The sequence below is a fragment of the Aphis gossypii genome, chromosome 1 (assembly GCF_020184175.1).
Source record: "Aphis gossypii isolate Hap1 chromosome 1, ASM2018417v2, whole genome shotgun sequence".
Taxonomy (NCBI): Eukaryota; Metazoa; Arthropoda; class Insecta; order Hemiptera; family Aphididae; genus Aphis; species Aphis gossypii.
Window position 1 is genome coordinate 62,744,584 of NC_065530.1, and position 15,277 is coordinate 62,759,860.

At 27.0% G+C, this 15,277-nt stretch overlaps 1 protein-coding gene across 2 annotated transcripts; it reads left to right on the forward strand.

Moving 5' to 3' along the window:
* The first annotated feature begins 900 nt into the window (after positions 1-900).
* Positions 901-11,829, forward strand: LOC114122863 (uncharacterized). Of its 2 annotated transcripts, none has more exons than XM_027985637.2 (10): positions 901-1,098; positions 3,703-3,860; positions 5,783-6,083; positions 6,311-6,398; positions 6,486-6,630; positions 8,126-8,242; positions 8,302-8,451; positions 8,532-8,655; positions 8,843-8,964; positions 11,511-11,829. In XM_027985637.2, exons 1-10 carry the CDS (start codon positions 1,060-1,062, stop codon positions 11,752-11,754), a joined length of 1,488 nt encoding a protein of 495 aa, XP_027841438.2. In that variant the 5' UTR covers positions 901-1,059; the 3' UTR covers positions 11,755-11,829. The 2 variants fall into 2 exon arrangements, with proteins under 2 accessions (XP_027841438.2, XP_027841437.2); XM_027985636.2 differs by having other exon boundaries at positions 902-1,098; positions 8,843-9,084.
* The last annotated feature ends 3,448 nt before the right edge of the window (positions 11,830-15,277 follow it).

The following is a 15,277-nucleotide window of genomic DNA, read 5'->3' on the forward strand; positions in this document are numbered from 1 at the left end:
GCGTGAGCCTATGTCGCCTACCCCTTGAGCCGGGCCTGTATATACCTATACATATTGGTTTATTAAAGTATATTTTACTAGTATTATAAACTTAAATAAAATTCTTGGTAAATGGTACACACACACACATACTGATTACTTGGTTTATATTCCGATGAGAAATAAAATGTTTCCGGAACAAATAACAATGCATATATGTAAGTAAGTCGTTCGCCACTGATAGCTTAATAATTTTTAATTTATTTTAATGTTCTCATAAAGTTATGAATGTGTACCTAGGTTAAAAAGAAGGAACATTTGTATTTGTTATGGGAAAATGTAAACATTGGTTTTAACAAGGTGATGAATATGAGTCAAGGGCAACAATAATACTGTCGTTCCCAGAGCATTGGCCTCTATTCACATGCTATTAGCATAACAGATGCGTGGTCGCATGCATATACAATAGCCCACTTTTAATCGATTCATTGTTGTCCGTTTTTACAATTTCGCGAACGTTTCGGGAGTTTTCATTTTTCACGTATCTCACGTATATCCGGTAAATATATATATGTACATACAGATTATAGAAACAATATAAGAGGGGTTATGATCGATTGAAATCACAATTGTTTATGGAATAAATATCATACCTATTTATTTTAAGCCAAGATATATGCGCTCGTTCGAGCATTGGATTTGAATGTATCGAGATAGTCACACAAATAAAAAAATTTAATCAAATTAAGACATTTTAAGAAAATAAAAAACAATCGTATACGATTTACATATTGTTAAGATCTGAGGCGGCGCCTTGCAGACATAACTGACCTTAAACTTGAATGACCAACTTATTCGTCCTCCGTGAACGCGCGCATGTGCCCCACCAAAGACCGGTTCGACATTCCATCTCACAGTATCTCCGAACAGAAGAGACAGTGACTTATCTGTACTCTAGTAGCTCCCTATCGTTTCGTATGTTATCGTTAGATATTTAAATTGGTATTGTTTTATTGTTTGTATTATGACAGTTACGTGTTTTTAACACGGAAATGACTACCACTCCAGTACTATTTTAAGATGCATAACGTTTGGATATTGTGGTTGTTTGCGGCAGCGGTAAGTAAATAGTACAATATTAGAATTTATGTATTTAATTAAACGTCACAAAGTTCTTAATTTTTTAATTAAATTAAATTTTTTTATAAAATGTTTAATAAATATTAATTACATTAATATGTACTTATATTTATTATAGATAAAACAATTGTTTTGATTATCTATTATAAAGTATTACGTCTGTCAAAAAGACATATTTCCTATTTCTCACTGAATCAGATATGAGATAATTGTAATAATATGTAGGTAGGTATCTAAATACTAACTACTTACATTAATTTATCCTGTATAAAAACATTATGTATTTAAAATGTATTTAAATGATATACCTAGTAATATCAATAGATAACAGCAATATAAAGTATAAAATCTATGTAGAATTAAAATTTATTTATTACTATTTTTCATCAATGTCAAAACAACAAAAAAAAACACGTGTTTTTGTATAAAACAAACTATTTGTTTTCAATAGAACTACATAGTACATAATACCTACGGCGAAGAAAATGTTAGATGACTGTAAACCAAATTCTGTTGTTGTGATGATTAAATCCTTAAAGCTTAAATTATATCATAATGTTTTCTGTCGTGACAAGCGATTAATTAATAAAAAGATTAAAGAAATAAAATTATTTTTTATAAAAAGTGTGTTTAAATTTTCAAATAGTATAATAAGTTTGTTTACAGAATAAACCATTGATATAATATTTAAAATTTAAATTGATTAAACAAAATTAATATTTATTTGTATTCACAAGTTTGTTTTATTCTTCGGTCTATTGGTCATGCATCCTGTGAAAGTGAACTACCTACTGTACATTTTTTCTGATATCCAGTCTCAGATACAATATATACTATACACAATAGATGAATAAAATGAAAAAAGAAAATATCGACTGCTTTAAAAGATAGTGAAAACTAAAGATGACATTCAGTTGAGACTGATGTATTGACACATGTCCCGATGCTCGATTTTATTAGTTTTCATATTTTATTGAAAATATCACAGCGGTCACGAAAACATACATTATGACGTGATAACGTAGATATGCTATTTTAATAAAATTCAGTTGAATAATAAATTAAAATCTATAATTACATATAATACTTATATTTTTTTTACATTGTTCGGCTATAACCAATAATAAATTGTTATAACTTTTGGAAAGAACTATTTATCAGGTATTTTGTATTTTTAATTTATATTTTTAGATTCAGTTATTAATTGATAATATTTTATGCAGTACGCCAGTACTTCCTCATATATATATATAATATAATATATATATATATATATATATTTAATACTAGGCCATTTAAAATGCTGTGCAAGATTGGTACAAATTAATTAAAACAGGAACAATGATAAAATATAAAAGTTAAGGATAAAAAAAATGTTATATAACAATTGTTTGCCTCGTCCATCCTATGGTAGGAAACATAAATTAACAGCTATATCTCGGAAGCTGAATTTTCTCGAAATAAATGTATAAATTATACAGGGTCATACGTATAAATCGAAAAAGCCAACCCAAATAATGAACTAAGCCTAAACCCTATGTCTGTCATTTATATTATAATGTTTTTTTTATTGTATCAAAAAATGTAAATATTAAACAAAATTCTGACGGTTTTTATATTATGACCATGTTTAATTTAAAATGTAATAAATGTATGGATAAATATTTTTAATTCAATATTTAAAATAGTTAACTGAAAATAATTAAATTTTGTTAAATTTTTATTCGTTTATATATGTCACAATAACGACAAATTCTTAGAACCGATATTTTTATGAAAGCTGAGTTCAGAATATTTTATTTTATAACATATATTTTTTAATCACTGATTATTTTATTTAATAAATAAAATGAACGCGGAATCATTTACATAAGGTTGCTCACTTTTTGCGTTGTATGCGTTGTAAATAAACGATTCTTAAGATTCTAAAAAATACAAAATATACTTGGTTATTCAATCACATAATTTTTTTCAGTAATTTCTCTACTTTGAAAAAAAATATAAGAATATTTTTGGATTTTTAGTGAATAATCATAATATGATGTTATTATATTGCACATATATTGGGTGCGCCGTGCACGATTTTTTCATACAAGTAGACGGTATAAGTTATAATTTATTTATCATAATACAACATATTAGATATTATCTAATACATACAAAATATAGTGATGCGAAGTTTAATTTATAAATTTATCAATTTTTAGTATTTAAATTATAAAAATGAAGTACGGTTATCAGTTACTTACTATTACTATAACCTTTTTTAACGCAAAATTCAAAAACATCTATATTATTTATTAGGTAGGTATTGAGATTTGCTTTGGTCCGTTGATAAAATTTTTGTAGATACGACAAAACATTTTTTTTTATCCAGTATTATCTTGTAAGTAAATGACGGAAAATGTGTATATATAGTTACGTGGGACGATAAATTAAATTAATAGTGCAGCGGCCAGCACTATTGTTGGCACTTGTGAATATTGTGGTCGTTAAAATGAATAACTGCATGTTCTAAAATGTGACAGCTGTTTCTAAAATACCACTTTAAACATTATGTTCATGTATATTAACATGTTACAGGCATTTGTGGCTGTTGCCTGTGACGACCTAGACGACTTTCCTTTGGACATTGGCGGTAACGACGATGTGACAGACAATGACGAGCCTCCTGATACTACAACAGTAGAAGGTGAAATGTCCAATCTCGATATGGACGAAGTACCGTCGGATGAGTCTGCGTGAGTATATAATATGTCAAAAGTCATATTTTTACCAGGAAACTGTATTTAAAAATGCATCATGTCGTATTAGTCAGATAGATCGTTAAAAATCCTCTACTACTAATGAATAGTCATCTATCTTATGGCCACCAGCTTTCTCTGTAGTAGTTTTTATTACTCTACACCCACATTCATGTCCTATTTTATCCATAAAAAATTTAACTTTACATCTTGAGTATAATAAATTGTTGTTTCTTGTAAAACTTGAAGTTTCATATAAATAAACATACTATAACTAAAATAGTTATAATTCTCTTAAAGTAAACGGTTACTTCTGTTAATTGATCCATTACATAAAACTTGTGTATCATTTTTAAAATACGTACCTAATTCTCTTTTTGTCTATAAGCTAAAATTAAGTGTAATGTCTTATTGTAAGTTTTCGAATAGAATCTATGTTTCATTCTAACTATAAAAATCGAATTTAATGATGCATGTATTATAGTTTTCATATTATTTAAATAGATATGCTAATTTCATCCCGTAGTATATTTTTATTTTTTACGATACTTTTAGAACGTGAGATTTAATTATACTAAAAAAAAAAAAAATTCTTTATTAATATCTGAAATTTATGTCTCAATATAACGTCGATAAATGAATTTGACAATATTTTATTATTTAGAAATAAAGATAAAATTATTTTGGTTGTCGTTTTAAATAAAATTTTGTTTCATTATTTGCCAGTATGCAGAAAAATAAAAATTAATAATTTGTACTAAAAATGAATAGTACAAGTAAGTATATTGAAAAAATAAAAATTATAACTGTTTAAAAATTTTAATTTCCTGCCTCGATGAATTTTAAAACATTATTAAGAATATGGAAAGAGTATTCAAAAATAATAATGCAAAGCATGTATAAAAATTAGTAAGATAACTAAATTTATTAAATTATTTATAGTATATTAAAAGTTTAAACCAGGATATACTTAGGTGTATCTAGAATTCTAAGTAAATAATTTAAATAATTAATAAAGACTATTGTAAAATCATTTTTACATCAAGAAAAATTAAAAAACTGTTTTGAAAATTTAAACTACAGCTTTGGTAGGACTGAAGAAAACAATTTAATGATAAATTAAAAGAAAATTGATAATACTTGTGAAAATCCAGCGAAACCATATTCAATAAGAACTTTCTAAATTATGGTATTAAAATTTAATGCTATTATTGATTGAAGTTCCTTATTAATTCATTATTTATTATTATTATTTATCAAATATATTTATGTAAGATTAAATTATGAAAATGTACTAATATTTTAGTTAACCTTCTTTTTGTTGGGATCTATATAACTTTTTTAACCGGGACCGGAACCGACATAAAAAAAAGGTTCCTAGAAAGGAACTCGAATGCAGTCGAGGTTTCAAGTAGAAAATGTATGATGACAAGCACACCCAATTATAAAAGTTAGGTTTATAATTTATAATAATAAAATATATGGTCGCGTGACTTTCTTTATAAACTAAAAAATCGTTTTTGGACATCGTTTCCATAGAGTATAAGACAATGGTTTAGTCTGACAGTCTGTATCACGTTGTGCATTGTCTTGATCAATAAAATCATGTTATTGATATTATTAATTGTATTTTAATCTTCTACAGGTGTTGTTATCATCGTATGGTTTTATTTATGCCTATTTGACATACTACTTCTAATATTATTTTTTTTTGTTATCTTATAACCGTATATCACTCAGACATAGTAACCGATAATTATTACTGGTTGACTTGCCTTATTCAATAATTGCATACATAAATTAATTTAAGTATACTTGTCGTTTATAATATACGATTTTTGTTAAATGTTGTTGTATAATATGAATTAACCAAAGAAAAACGATATCGTGTTAACGTGCGAATGTTATCTGTACAACAGAAATATGGCAGATCGAAAATCCGACAGTATGCAAAAACTAGTACAGTCGGCGATGCGGAAACCGGGTATGAAGGAACGACTGGCTCAAGTCGTGCCGATCATCAAGGCCATGACCCCGGCTCAACGGCTCGCACTCGCCGGCATGGTGATGGGTAAGGGCCAATCGCAGAACCTCAACAACAAGGTGCTGAACGCGCAACTACTGTTGCCCATCAGCCAAGACATAGCGGCTATGCTCAGGAACGGTCAGGATGCTTCGGGCGGCAGCGGTTCGTCGGCCAGGGCGTCATCCGGTTATGGGGTCAGATATACATACTTACTATAATAATATCATATGATTGCCTATTATAATATTATACATAGTTATCGTGCGGTCGATTTAAAAAATCAAAATTACATATGATCATTATTATTTTTGATCATTACATTTATACCGTACGAGTAGCTCTCGCAGGTATCTAATATTACTGTGGCTCAGAGTTTCATGTTTTTTATTTTATTTTATTTTATTTTGTTCGTTTCAAACAGTCTTACCATATGTCCGTTCCTCCTAATCGCCTCCGAATGCCGAATACGTTGATCCGCCGGTTTCCGCAGCGGATTGTTGAACGACCGGGTAACTGGTTTTATTTATAACTTATACAAATATAGCTGGTCTCAAGGCCGTTGACCCAAATAACACGTTTGCATTACGCCGAAACAGGTATGAAGAGACCCTACTCGCCACCTGCAACTGTATTCAGACAACCCAGCAAGGTACCGGAATCGCCGCCCACCTCTGAAAGCCCACTGGACGACTGCGACTTGTTTGGTGATAACATTTGTCTAAACGTTCAAGCATACCCCGAGTTAGTAAACGCTTAACGAGCTCAATATTTTTAAAATAAACTAATTTAAATGTGAGGGGGGAGTGGTAGAGTAATCAGATGTACGTAAAACATTTCTAAAGCGGACCTAGGTCAGTTATCGTTAATTAGAGGATATCTTATCAACGATCCAGTTATTCGATCCAGTAATGGAGTAACTGGACTTAAAAATATTATATATTATTTGTGACTAGCTTGTATTTAAGTTATTACCGATTATGTTTTGAAACTGTTTATTATAATATTTATTACTCATTTTAGGGTTTTGTTGTACTATGAAACTAAAATAATAATTAAACAATCTAAAAATATTAAAATATAACTTATTATTGAAAAAAAAAACAATTTTAAGACTTTCCTATACATTTTTTTTTTGTTCTTAAAATGTATGTACGTACCTATAGTTTTTTAAGTAAAAATTTGTAGAAAATGATTAATTATGTGTAATATTTTTACATATCTAATTAAAGTACTAGAAAAAATAAAAAAACAAACGTTGCGAGATAAAACCGATTGAGCCACTTTAATAAACATCATAATATTATATAAAAATATTTATTGACCTTTTAAATGCCTAGGGGTTAATTTAAAATTCATTTTGTAAAGATAAGCAAATCTAAAAGAATAAAAAAAAAAACCATAATAAAAATATCTATAAAAGCAAAATAAAATGTCGTATATTTTATTCTATAGTAGTATAAATCAAATGTATACTTTATAGTTGAGCTATTTGGTTTCAGAATAATTATAAAAAAACAAATACATTAAATATAGTAACTCGGATTTTAACGATTCGTGTACAAGTTATTTTTTAATTTCACTACATTTAGACCATATTTAATAGTTAATAATTTCTATAATTACAAAAAGGAAAAGTATGAATAGGACAACAAAACATAGTGACATTAACTTACGTTATGTAGGTACCTATTATGGAAAAAGTTAGTATTTTTTCACTAGAAACTCGGTTTACATCTTGTATTATACATATAATATTATCGTTATTCAATGAAGTTCACTCATAATATATTATTACATGTAAAAATTAATCTTCTAGTATACGAATATAAATTTTAACTGCTATATTCAAATATAAAATACCATGTTTGTCTAATCTATAATGTAATTACATTAGTGTTGTATTCTATACGTTATTAAAACACGTTTTTTTTAATATATTTAAGTACTTTATAACAGTTATGCGGGATAAGGATTTGTTGATTTTAAATGTTTACATTAAAATACTGCCTTAGTATTATAACCGTTAATATCTAAACTCGAAACCATTAAATACACATTTTTAGGATGTTAATATTAAATTACTATTATACATTCAATTAAAAACCAAACTGAGTAGTTTTTATGAATAATCTATAGCCACCATACGACTAGATTAATGACTAGAGTTAGTGTAGACTTCCATATATTCTACCAGGAATATGTTAATAAAATATTATTTTGGTTTAAATAATTACAGTCAGGAAATTATCGAAAGCATTGAAGATACAGCCAATAGCAGAGCTGCTTTTCAAGCATTAATTAAGGACCCCAAGTATAATATTTCGGATTCTTTTGATGCAAATATACCCGAAAGGTATTTCATTAGTTTGATAAAAAATAAATGAGTCTAAACAAATATTATTTATGCTATAGGAGAATTGATGGTAATTCCGAGGTTGCAGCAATTTGTCAAAGTAAAGTAGCTATGGCTAGACCAAAAAAAGCTCGATCTACAAACGGCCAATGGAAATATGTTGTGAACACCGATGAGTATGTTCAAACTCTACGACTTGAAAAATGCTCGTAAGTCCTCATTTTATTTATACACATAATTTGGTTTGTATGACTATATTTTTAATTATTATTACTTATTATTTAATTAGGAAACCTGAAACTAGATGTTCTCATGTCTCGACAAAATTCAAATCTACTTGCCATCAGGTGTATAACTATCATAGGTTGCTTACTTGGGACCAATTTTCTGGATTGACGATGGATATATTTAAGGTATTAATTATCGTTATTATTGTATTAAAACTATTGATTTATACTTAATTAGATATGAGTATGATACCATAATAGTATTTCTATAACTACAGTCTACAGCTTATTAGTCTTGTTTAGTTATATATATATATATATAATGCATACACATAGATCTAAATTGAACAATATTTTATTTCATATATTTCAGGTGCCCACATGTTGTGCCTGTCACATCCAAGAACTGAATCCACTAGCTCCAGATAACTTCGAGTCACATAACTCCGTTGCAGAAGATCAACATACACTCCCCTCAAATACTAATCTAAAAAAGTTAGCTCCTCATAAACGAGTACAACAAACTACTAGCCCTTCCCAATATACGGTGCATGAAACACTCCCTGCTAAATACCCGCCAGTAACTAGGAGACCATACAAGAAAAACCAAAATAAGTAATTATTATTTTATACAAACAAATATTTTACTTGAACGAATTTAAATCAACTCTTGAATGTAACGCACACATAAAATATTAAACAACTTTTATCAACCTATCTTTATCTCGATTTGACTATTTTTATACTATAATAATAATAATAATAATGATTAGTAAAACATTACACATTTACACTTGTTAACATAAAACATTAAATTATCTAAATTCAATTACGATGTATTTAATATATTTTGGTAATATTAGCTTTCGTTCTTATAAAATTCTAGTCTTTTAGATAAACATATAAAAAAAAAATTGATGAATTCAAAATATTTTATCTTTATTACTAAGTAACCTAAGAAACTTTTATGTAGTTTTTTGTTTTGTTTTGTTTTATGTTTTTTTATGTTTTTTTTGTTATATTATTTTGACAAAATAATATTTATTATTTATTAATATTTTATATTACTTGTACAATACAATTTCAAAATAATAATTATTATTAATTATACATATACAATATACATAGTAGTATATTACTCAAGTTGGTAAAATTAATATTTTTAATAGTCGGAATTGAAATAAAGATAGGTAGCTAAATCTGTGTGCCACACACCTACACATACAATACACAATAGTATAATATACATTATCATTACACGTACTACTTTAAAACATCTACATCAGGACAAAATATATAGAAACATATTTACATGTTATATTAAACGTTAGTCATTTTGAAATTAAATTTAACTCTCCATATTAGAGTATAAATTACCAATTACAAATTAATTCTCCTTTTTATCATTGATTGTAACATTATTACCACTAGCTATTCAATTACTAAACTTAATACTTTAAAGTAACATTCGTAACGATTCCTTTCATAATGAACAACGTGCCTTTTATTGCAGTGAACATATTTAATTTTTGTTATCTATTGGCTATTATATTTTATAAATAATTGTTTTACTAAGTACCTATTTTTGTTTTTATTTTTAAATTATATAGAATAAATCAAATCAAATCAAATAAATATTAAAATTAACGATAGAAAGTAATATGGGCGAATACGTTTTATATTATCAGTACTTCTCAGAATAGTTTAAATGTAAATTAATTTCTTGTAGATGTGAATTTTTATTTATACTCATCTTTTAATATAAACAGTTAAATTGAATATTTGTAAAAAAATATTTTGAATTAATTTTTATCTGTGCATACTATTTATAATATACATTTTTAAACGAAATAAAATAATTTTCAATATTTCAGATACATTAAGAGTACGTTACACAATTATGATATGTTAATATCGATAAATGAAAGTTTCACTTTGAATTTTTATATGATTTTTTTTTGGCATGGACGACTTATAATTAATACGAATTGTTAAACATACAGTTCACTATTAATTATTAATATTTATTTTCTATAAATAAGCACATGTATGGCTGTGCAATTTAACTATAAAAAAGTATATTAAAAGTAGGTACATCAAAGTAAATTAGACGGTAGCCTCAACTAAAATGCACAATAAAAACAAATAAACGATAATAGGTTTTCGGACATTTTTCATTTATACTATCAATAGTGTTTTAATAAAATTTCAGCATTATTAAAGTATTATAATAAATTATAAATTTTCATCAATATTATGTTATTACTTATAAAATGGACAGATTATAATAATCTTACCAACACTATATTAATAACTATCATCGTTATTTAATATTATATTATGCATCTTTAATTTTTGCTTTATATCATAACTTTTATATCATTGGATTTTGGTATACTATATAAAATAATATAAAAATAATACTATAAAATCATAAATATAAAACATTTTTATTATTTTAATATTTCTGTCATAATGTTTTCTGGGGAAATTAAAACCAAATAAAAATTAATTTGATTCTTGAATGTTATATTATGTAGTTATTGTATAAATTAGATAAGTTTATTAGAATATAAATTATTTTATAGGTAAATTTACTGTCAAAACGAACAATACCTTAACATAACTTTGTATTATTTTAATGTCTTTAATTTTTAGAACAGCATTATTTTCACAACATTTTCCAAACTTTACTTCCGACGGACCGATACAAATAGAAACAATGCTGGCGGACCCCATAACTAAAATAAACAATACTAATGCTTTATTTTTTATAATACATATTTTACAGCATGTTATAAATTAAAATTAAAATTTGTATTTTTTTTTTTTTTGTATTATAATTTTGAAATCATATTACTCGAAACATTTTATCCAGTTAGTTATTTAAAATTATTATTTTATTTTCAATATAAATAAGACAACAATTAATTAGTTAAATTTCTAGGATATATTTGCAGACCCCAGTTTTAAAAACACTGGTTTACTGTGTACGAAACTTAAAATTACTCAAGCACATTAAAAATATATTATTTTTACAGATTGACGACTCAAAACACTCCGACCGAATCACCAGATCCGTATCAAACTACTAGAACCAATTACAACTATCACCCCATCATGGAATATTTTGTTTCTCCACAACCGTCATCACCACCTGAAGTTCGGAAGCATGATATTATACAACGCAAAGCTGATTTAATGATTCAAAATACTGAATTCCAAACGCCTAACAACGGCTGGACTCCCATGGCAGAAGAGTTTGGCCCGAGACACTTAAAATGATTTCTATACTATATTAATAACTTATTTGTTTATTTATTTGTATATTTTAATATTAAAGTTTGATATTCAATGTAATACCTTTCACTTGTGTTGTTCCGGAAGTACCAACATGGAAACACTTGACCGAAATCAATTCATACATTATAGGCATTAGAATAACAAACACTTAACTAATTGTTCCGGTTCAGTCACGTGCCGAGATCGCTTTCTTCCCTCGCTACAACCGTCATTGCTGTGGTCTTGGTGTTTTTTTTTTCAAGAAGTCCTCTCACTGTTATTTGTTTTGTTTCTATTCGTATAACTGTACAGTTGAAAAGTAGTCTCCTATTAAATATCTATCAACAAGTTAACTATAATTCACCACACACATGACTTACGACACCAACAGTTTAGACATACGATTTATGGCGTTCAAACGTCCCATAATATCGAATCGTTTATTATACGCCGGGTTCAAAATGATTCGACACGTCTGCAGTAGGTAAGCTTGGCGCTGATCCGTTTAAACGGTAATATTGTTCCGGTATCCTTCTAACCGCAGTTTCGAGTTGCTCGTCGATTATTATTTCTGTTTGGATAGTAGTCCATATATTATCAAATTGAGACCAAAGTATTCGGTATTTGCTGGTCACGGCCGTAAATTACGACCGGAAAACAAAATATGGCGTTTCGAAATGGTTTTGCGCAAACCATTGACTAGACAGTGTCACCGCTTTGTTCGATAACCGTGTGACATTTTGTGATAAACATTTTAATTTTGAAACGCACGTGCGACGATTAGTATCTTATTCTGGTATTCAATAAAATTAATTAATAAATATATGTATAGACGATATTGATTGTTATTTTTACTACAAACATAAAAAAAAAAAAAAAATGATTTAGCTACACATTTTGGTATTTACAAGAGCGCAATAAGGAACATAAAAATAATTCGACGACCGACTAAAACGATAACAGTACGTTCGAATTGAAATTGATTATATTATTATGTCACTATAATGTGTATATTATTGTATATATTATAATGTCTCATGTTGTGTAACTCAAATATACGAGTATGATATTATATAAATAGATTAATAAATTCAGTTGTTGTAATTATTATGTAAATTGTAAATACAGATTTTAAAATGGTTACATTATAAGAATTTCTTTAAGACAATCGTGGTCGCATATTGTTTGTTTTATGTATTATTTGTAGTGTATATTTACATAATAAGTAGATTTTAAATAGTTTTATTTCAGCGTCCACTTTATTAATTCTCTCCAATATATTCGCACTACAGTGCCATTATAACAATAAGTCACATATTATGTACGGTGAAATAAAATCAATATTAATTATAAGGCTTGAGCCATTGTAATGATTACGATGATTTACTTAGGTATATGAAGTATAATATTATTGTGATGTAAAATTAAACATAAAGACAATATATACTCAATATTATTTGTGTACCTATATAATATGTAAAATTAACTCTGTCACGTTTTCACAGTTAAAAAGCTGAACGGATCTTGATGAATTTTAGTGCATGTAGATAACTTAAAAATTTGAAAGCTAGAAAAAAAATAGAACCATAAGGGGTAAAACTAAATAACCACTCTAATTTGAGTTGACTACTGCATGAATAGAAATTTGAAACTTGTACAGGTGGTTGGTTTTATATAGTAGACATCGGTTAAGAAGAGTTTTTTTGTTAAATAGTAAGTATTATGTTATTTTTTATTTCATATTTAATTAAGCTTAACAAATTAAACAATTATTTATCATCTTATTGTGTTTATTTTTTTTTAGTGATCGTTTTGACTATGAATAGTTGTTACTGTTTTTTTTTTTTATTATTATTATTATAAATAAGCATACCTAGGTAAAGTTAAGAAAGTTCTTTTAAATTAAGTAGTTGTTAGTCATATAACTTATGTAATTGTTTCATTGTTTCTATATAACATCCTTTTCACCTTTTCACCTTTTTTTTTTTTTTATTAAAGACGGGTAGTTGTTTTATCTGTTTGAATACTATTAATATTGTTTATTTTTTGATATGACTAGCAAAAGTGAGTCTGATCTAAAGTGAGAGATCTAAATGTGGATCGTCATATTTGTTTTACTCGTCAGTCGTCATCATAATAAAACAATTATTGATATGCGAGCAAAGCAGTGGGAATAGCGGGTGAAGATATATAGATATATATTATATGTACAATAAATAGAAGATTTAATAGTTTTCAATTTAAAAGTATTAAAATAGTACCTAGTTATTTAACTGATTAAAACATAAAAAAAGTTGTTTTTACATATTTTATTTTTATTTTTATAATTATTGTACCTATGAAAATAGTATTGCGTTATACAATTATATCATTCTTGGCTTATGTTTTTATTATGTAAATAGATAAATATACTTATGTGGAACAATTTTTATTAATTTATGTGATTAACACATTTTAGTGATTTTAATACATATAGGTACCTATTATTTCTGTAGATGATCAATGTATAATACTCGTTTAATTGATTTGATTTTAAATTATTAAATGTGTAATTTTAATTTTGTATATTTTCAGAATATTTTTCCGTATTACTATATACCTATTTGGCTTTATAGTTAAATAAAAAATAGAGTGGGCGGCTCAACCTTTATTGATCATAATATAACATACTACATACAGAAATATGAAATTAAAATAATATTATCAGTTCATTTAACATCTTATTAATATATATACTTCGATTGCCATAGTACCACGTTAAAATATTTTAAACAATAAGTAATAATAAAGTAACTGATAAAATTAAAATGTTGGTATAACTCCGATACAAAATCATTAAAATCCTTTGTTTAGCTCTGGTTAAAATGTTTAACATTGATTGTAATAGTAATATTAAAATAAGAGGATGAAAAGATTGTTTTGTATAAAAAATCAGTCAATATAGCCCGATGCACTACGATTATGCATGTATCTTTTTTGTAACACTATTAAGCATAAAATATCCAAAATACAAGGTTGCCACATCCGATATCCGCCACCAACACGATTGAGCATATGAAGTCATGGTGGTGGCTCTCGAAGTCCGTTTTACTGGTCAATCTCCCCCGTCAATTGCGCCTTGGTAACCGTACATTGTTGTTAATTCTCATTCACAATTATTTAATATCGACGGACTTATAATAATAGTTATCGAACAAAATAAAAATACTTATTAATTAAAAAATATTTAACTAGAACAATATCGACGATTAACACAAAATATTTATGTATTTATTACATTTTAATAAATATGGCGTTCCATTAAAATGAATAATAAGTGGTAGCTAAAGTTGCGTAGACTGGCGTGCTGGACCTTTATGCAACCTAACCTTAATGAAATTAACCGATTGGTTACTTTTGCACCTTTAGTATAGGGTTTGTAGTAAATTGGGTCTTACTGCGTAGTCTGCTGCTGTGTTTAGGCGTATGGCAACATCGCAGTATATTTTTTCCTCGATTCTTTCACCTTTGGGATTTGATATTTCGA

What these genes read in the sequence shown, in the direction of transcription:
- LOC114122863 (XM_027985636.2), top strand. Translation starts at nt 1,060, where the DNA reads ATGCATAACGTTTGGATATTGTGGTTGTTTGCGGCAGCG. An exon ending in GCGGATTGTTGAACGACCGG is followed by an intron (nt 6,399 to 6,485) that starts GTAACTGGTTTT and finishes ACGCCGAAACAG; the next exon opens with GTATGAAGAGACCCTACTCG. An exon ending in GATGCAAATATACCCGAAAG is followed by an intron (nt 8,243 to 8,301) that starts GTATTTCATTAG and finishes TTTATGCTATAG; the next exon opens with GAGAATTGATGGTAATTCCG.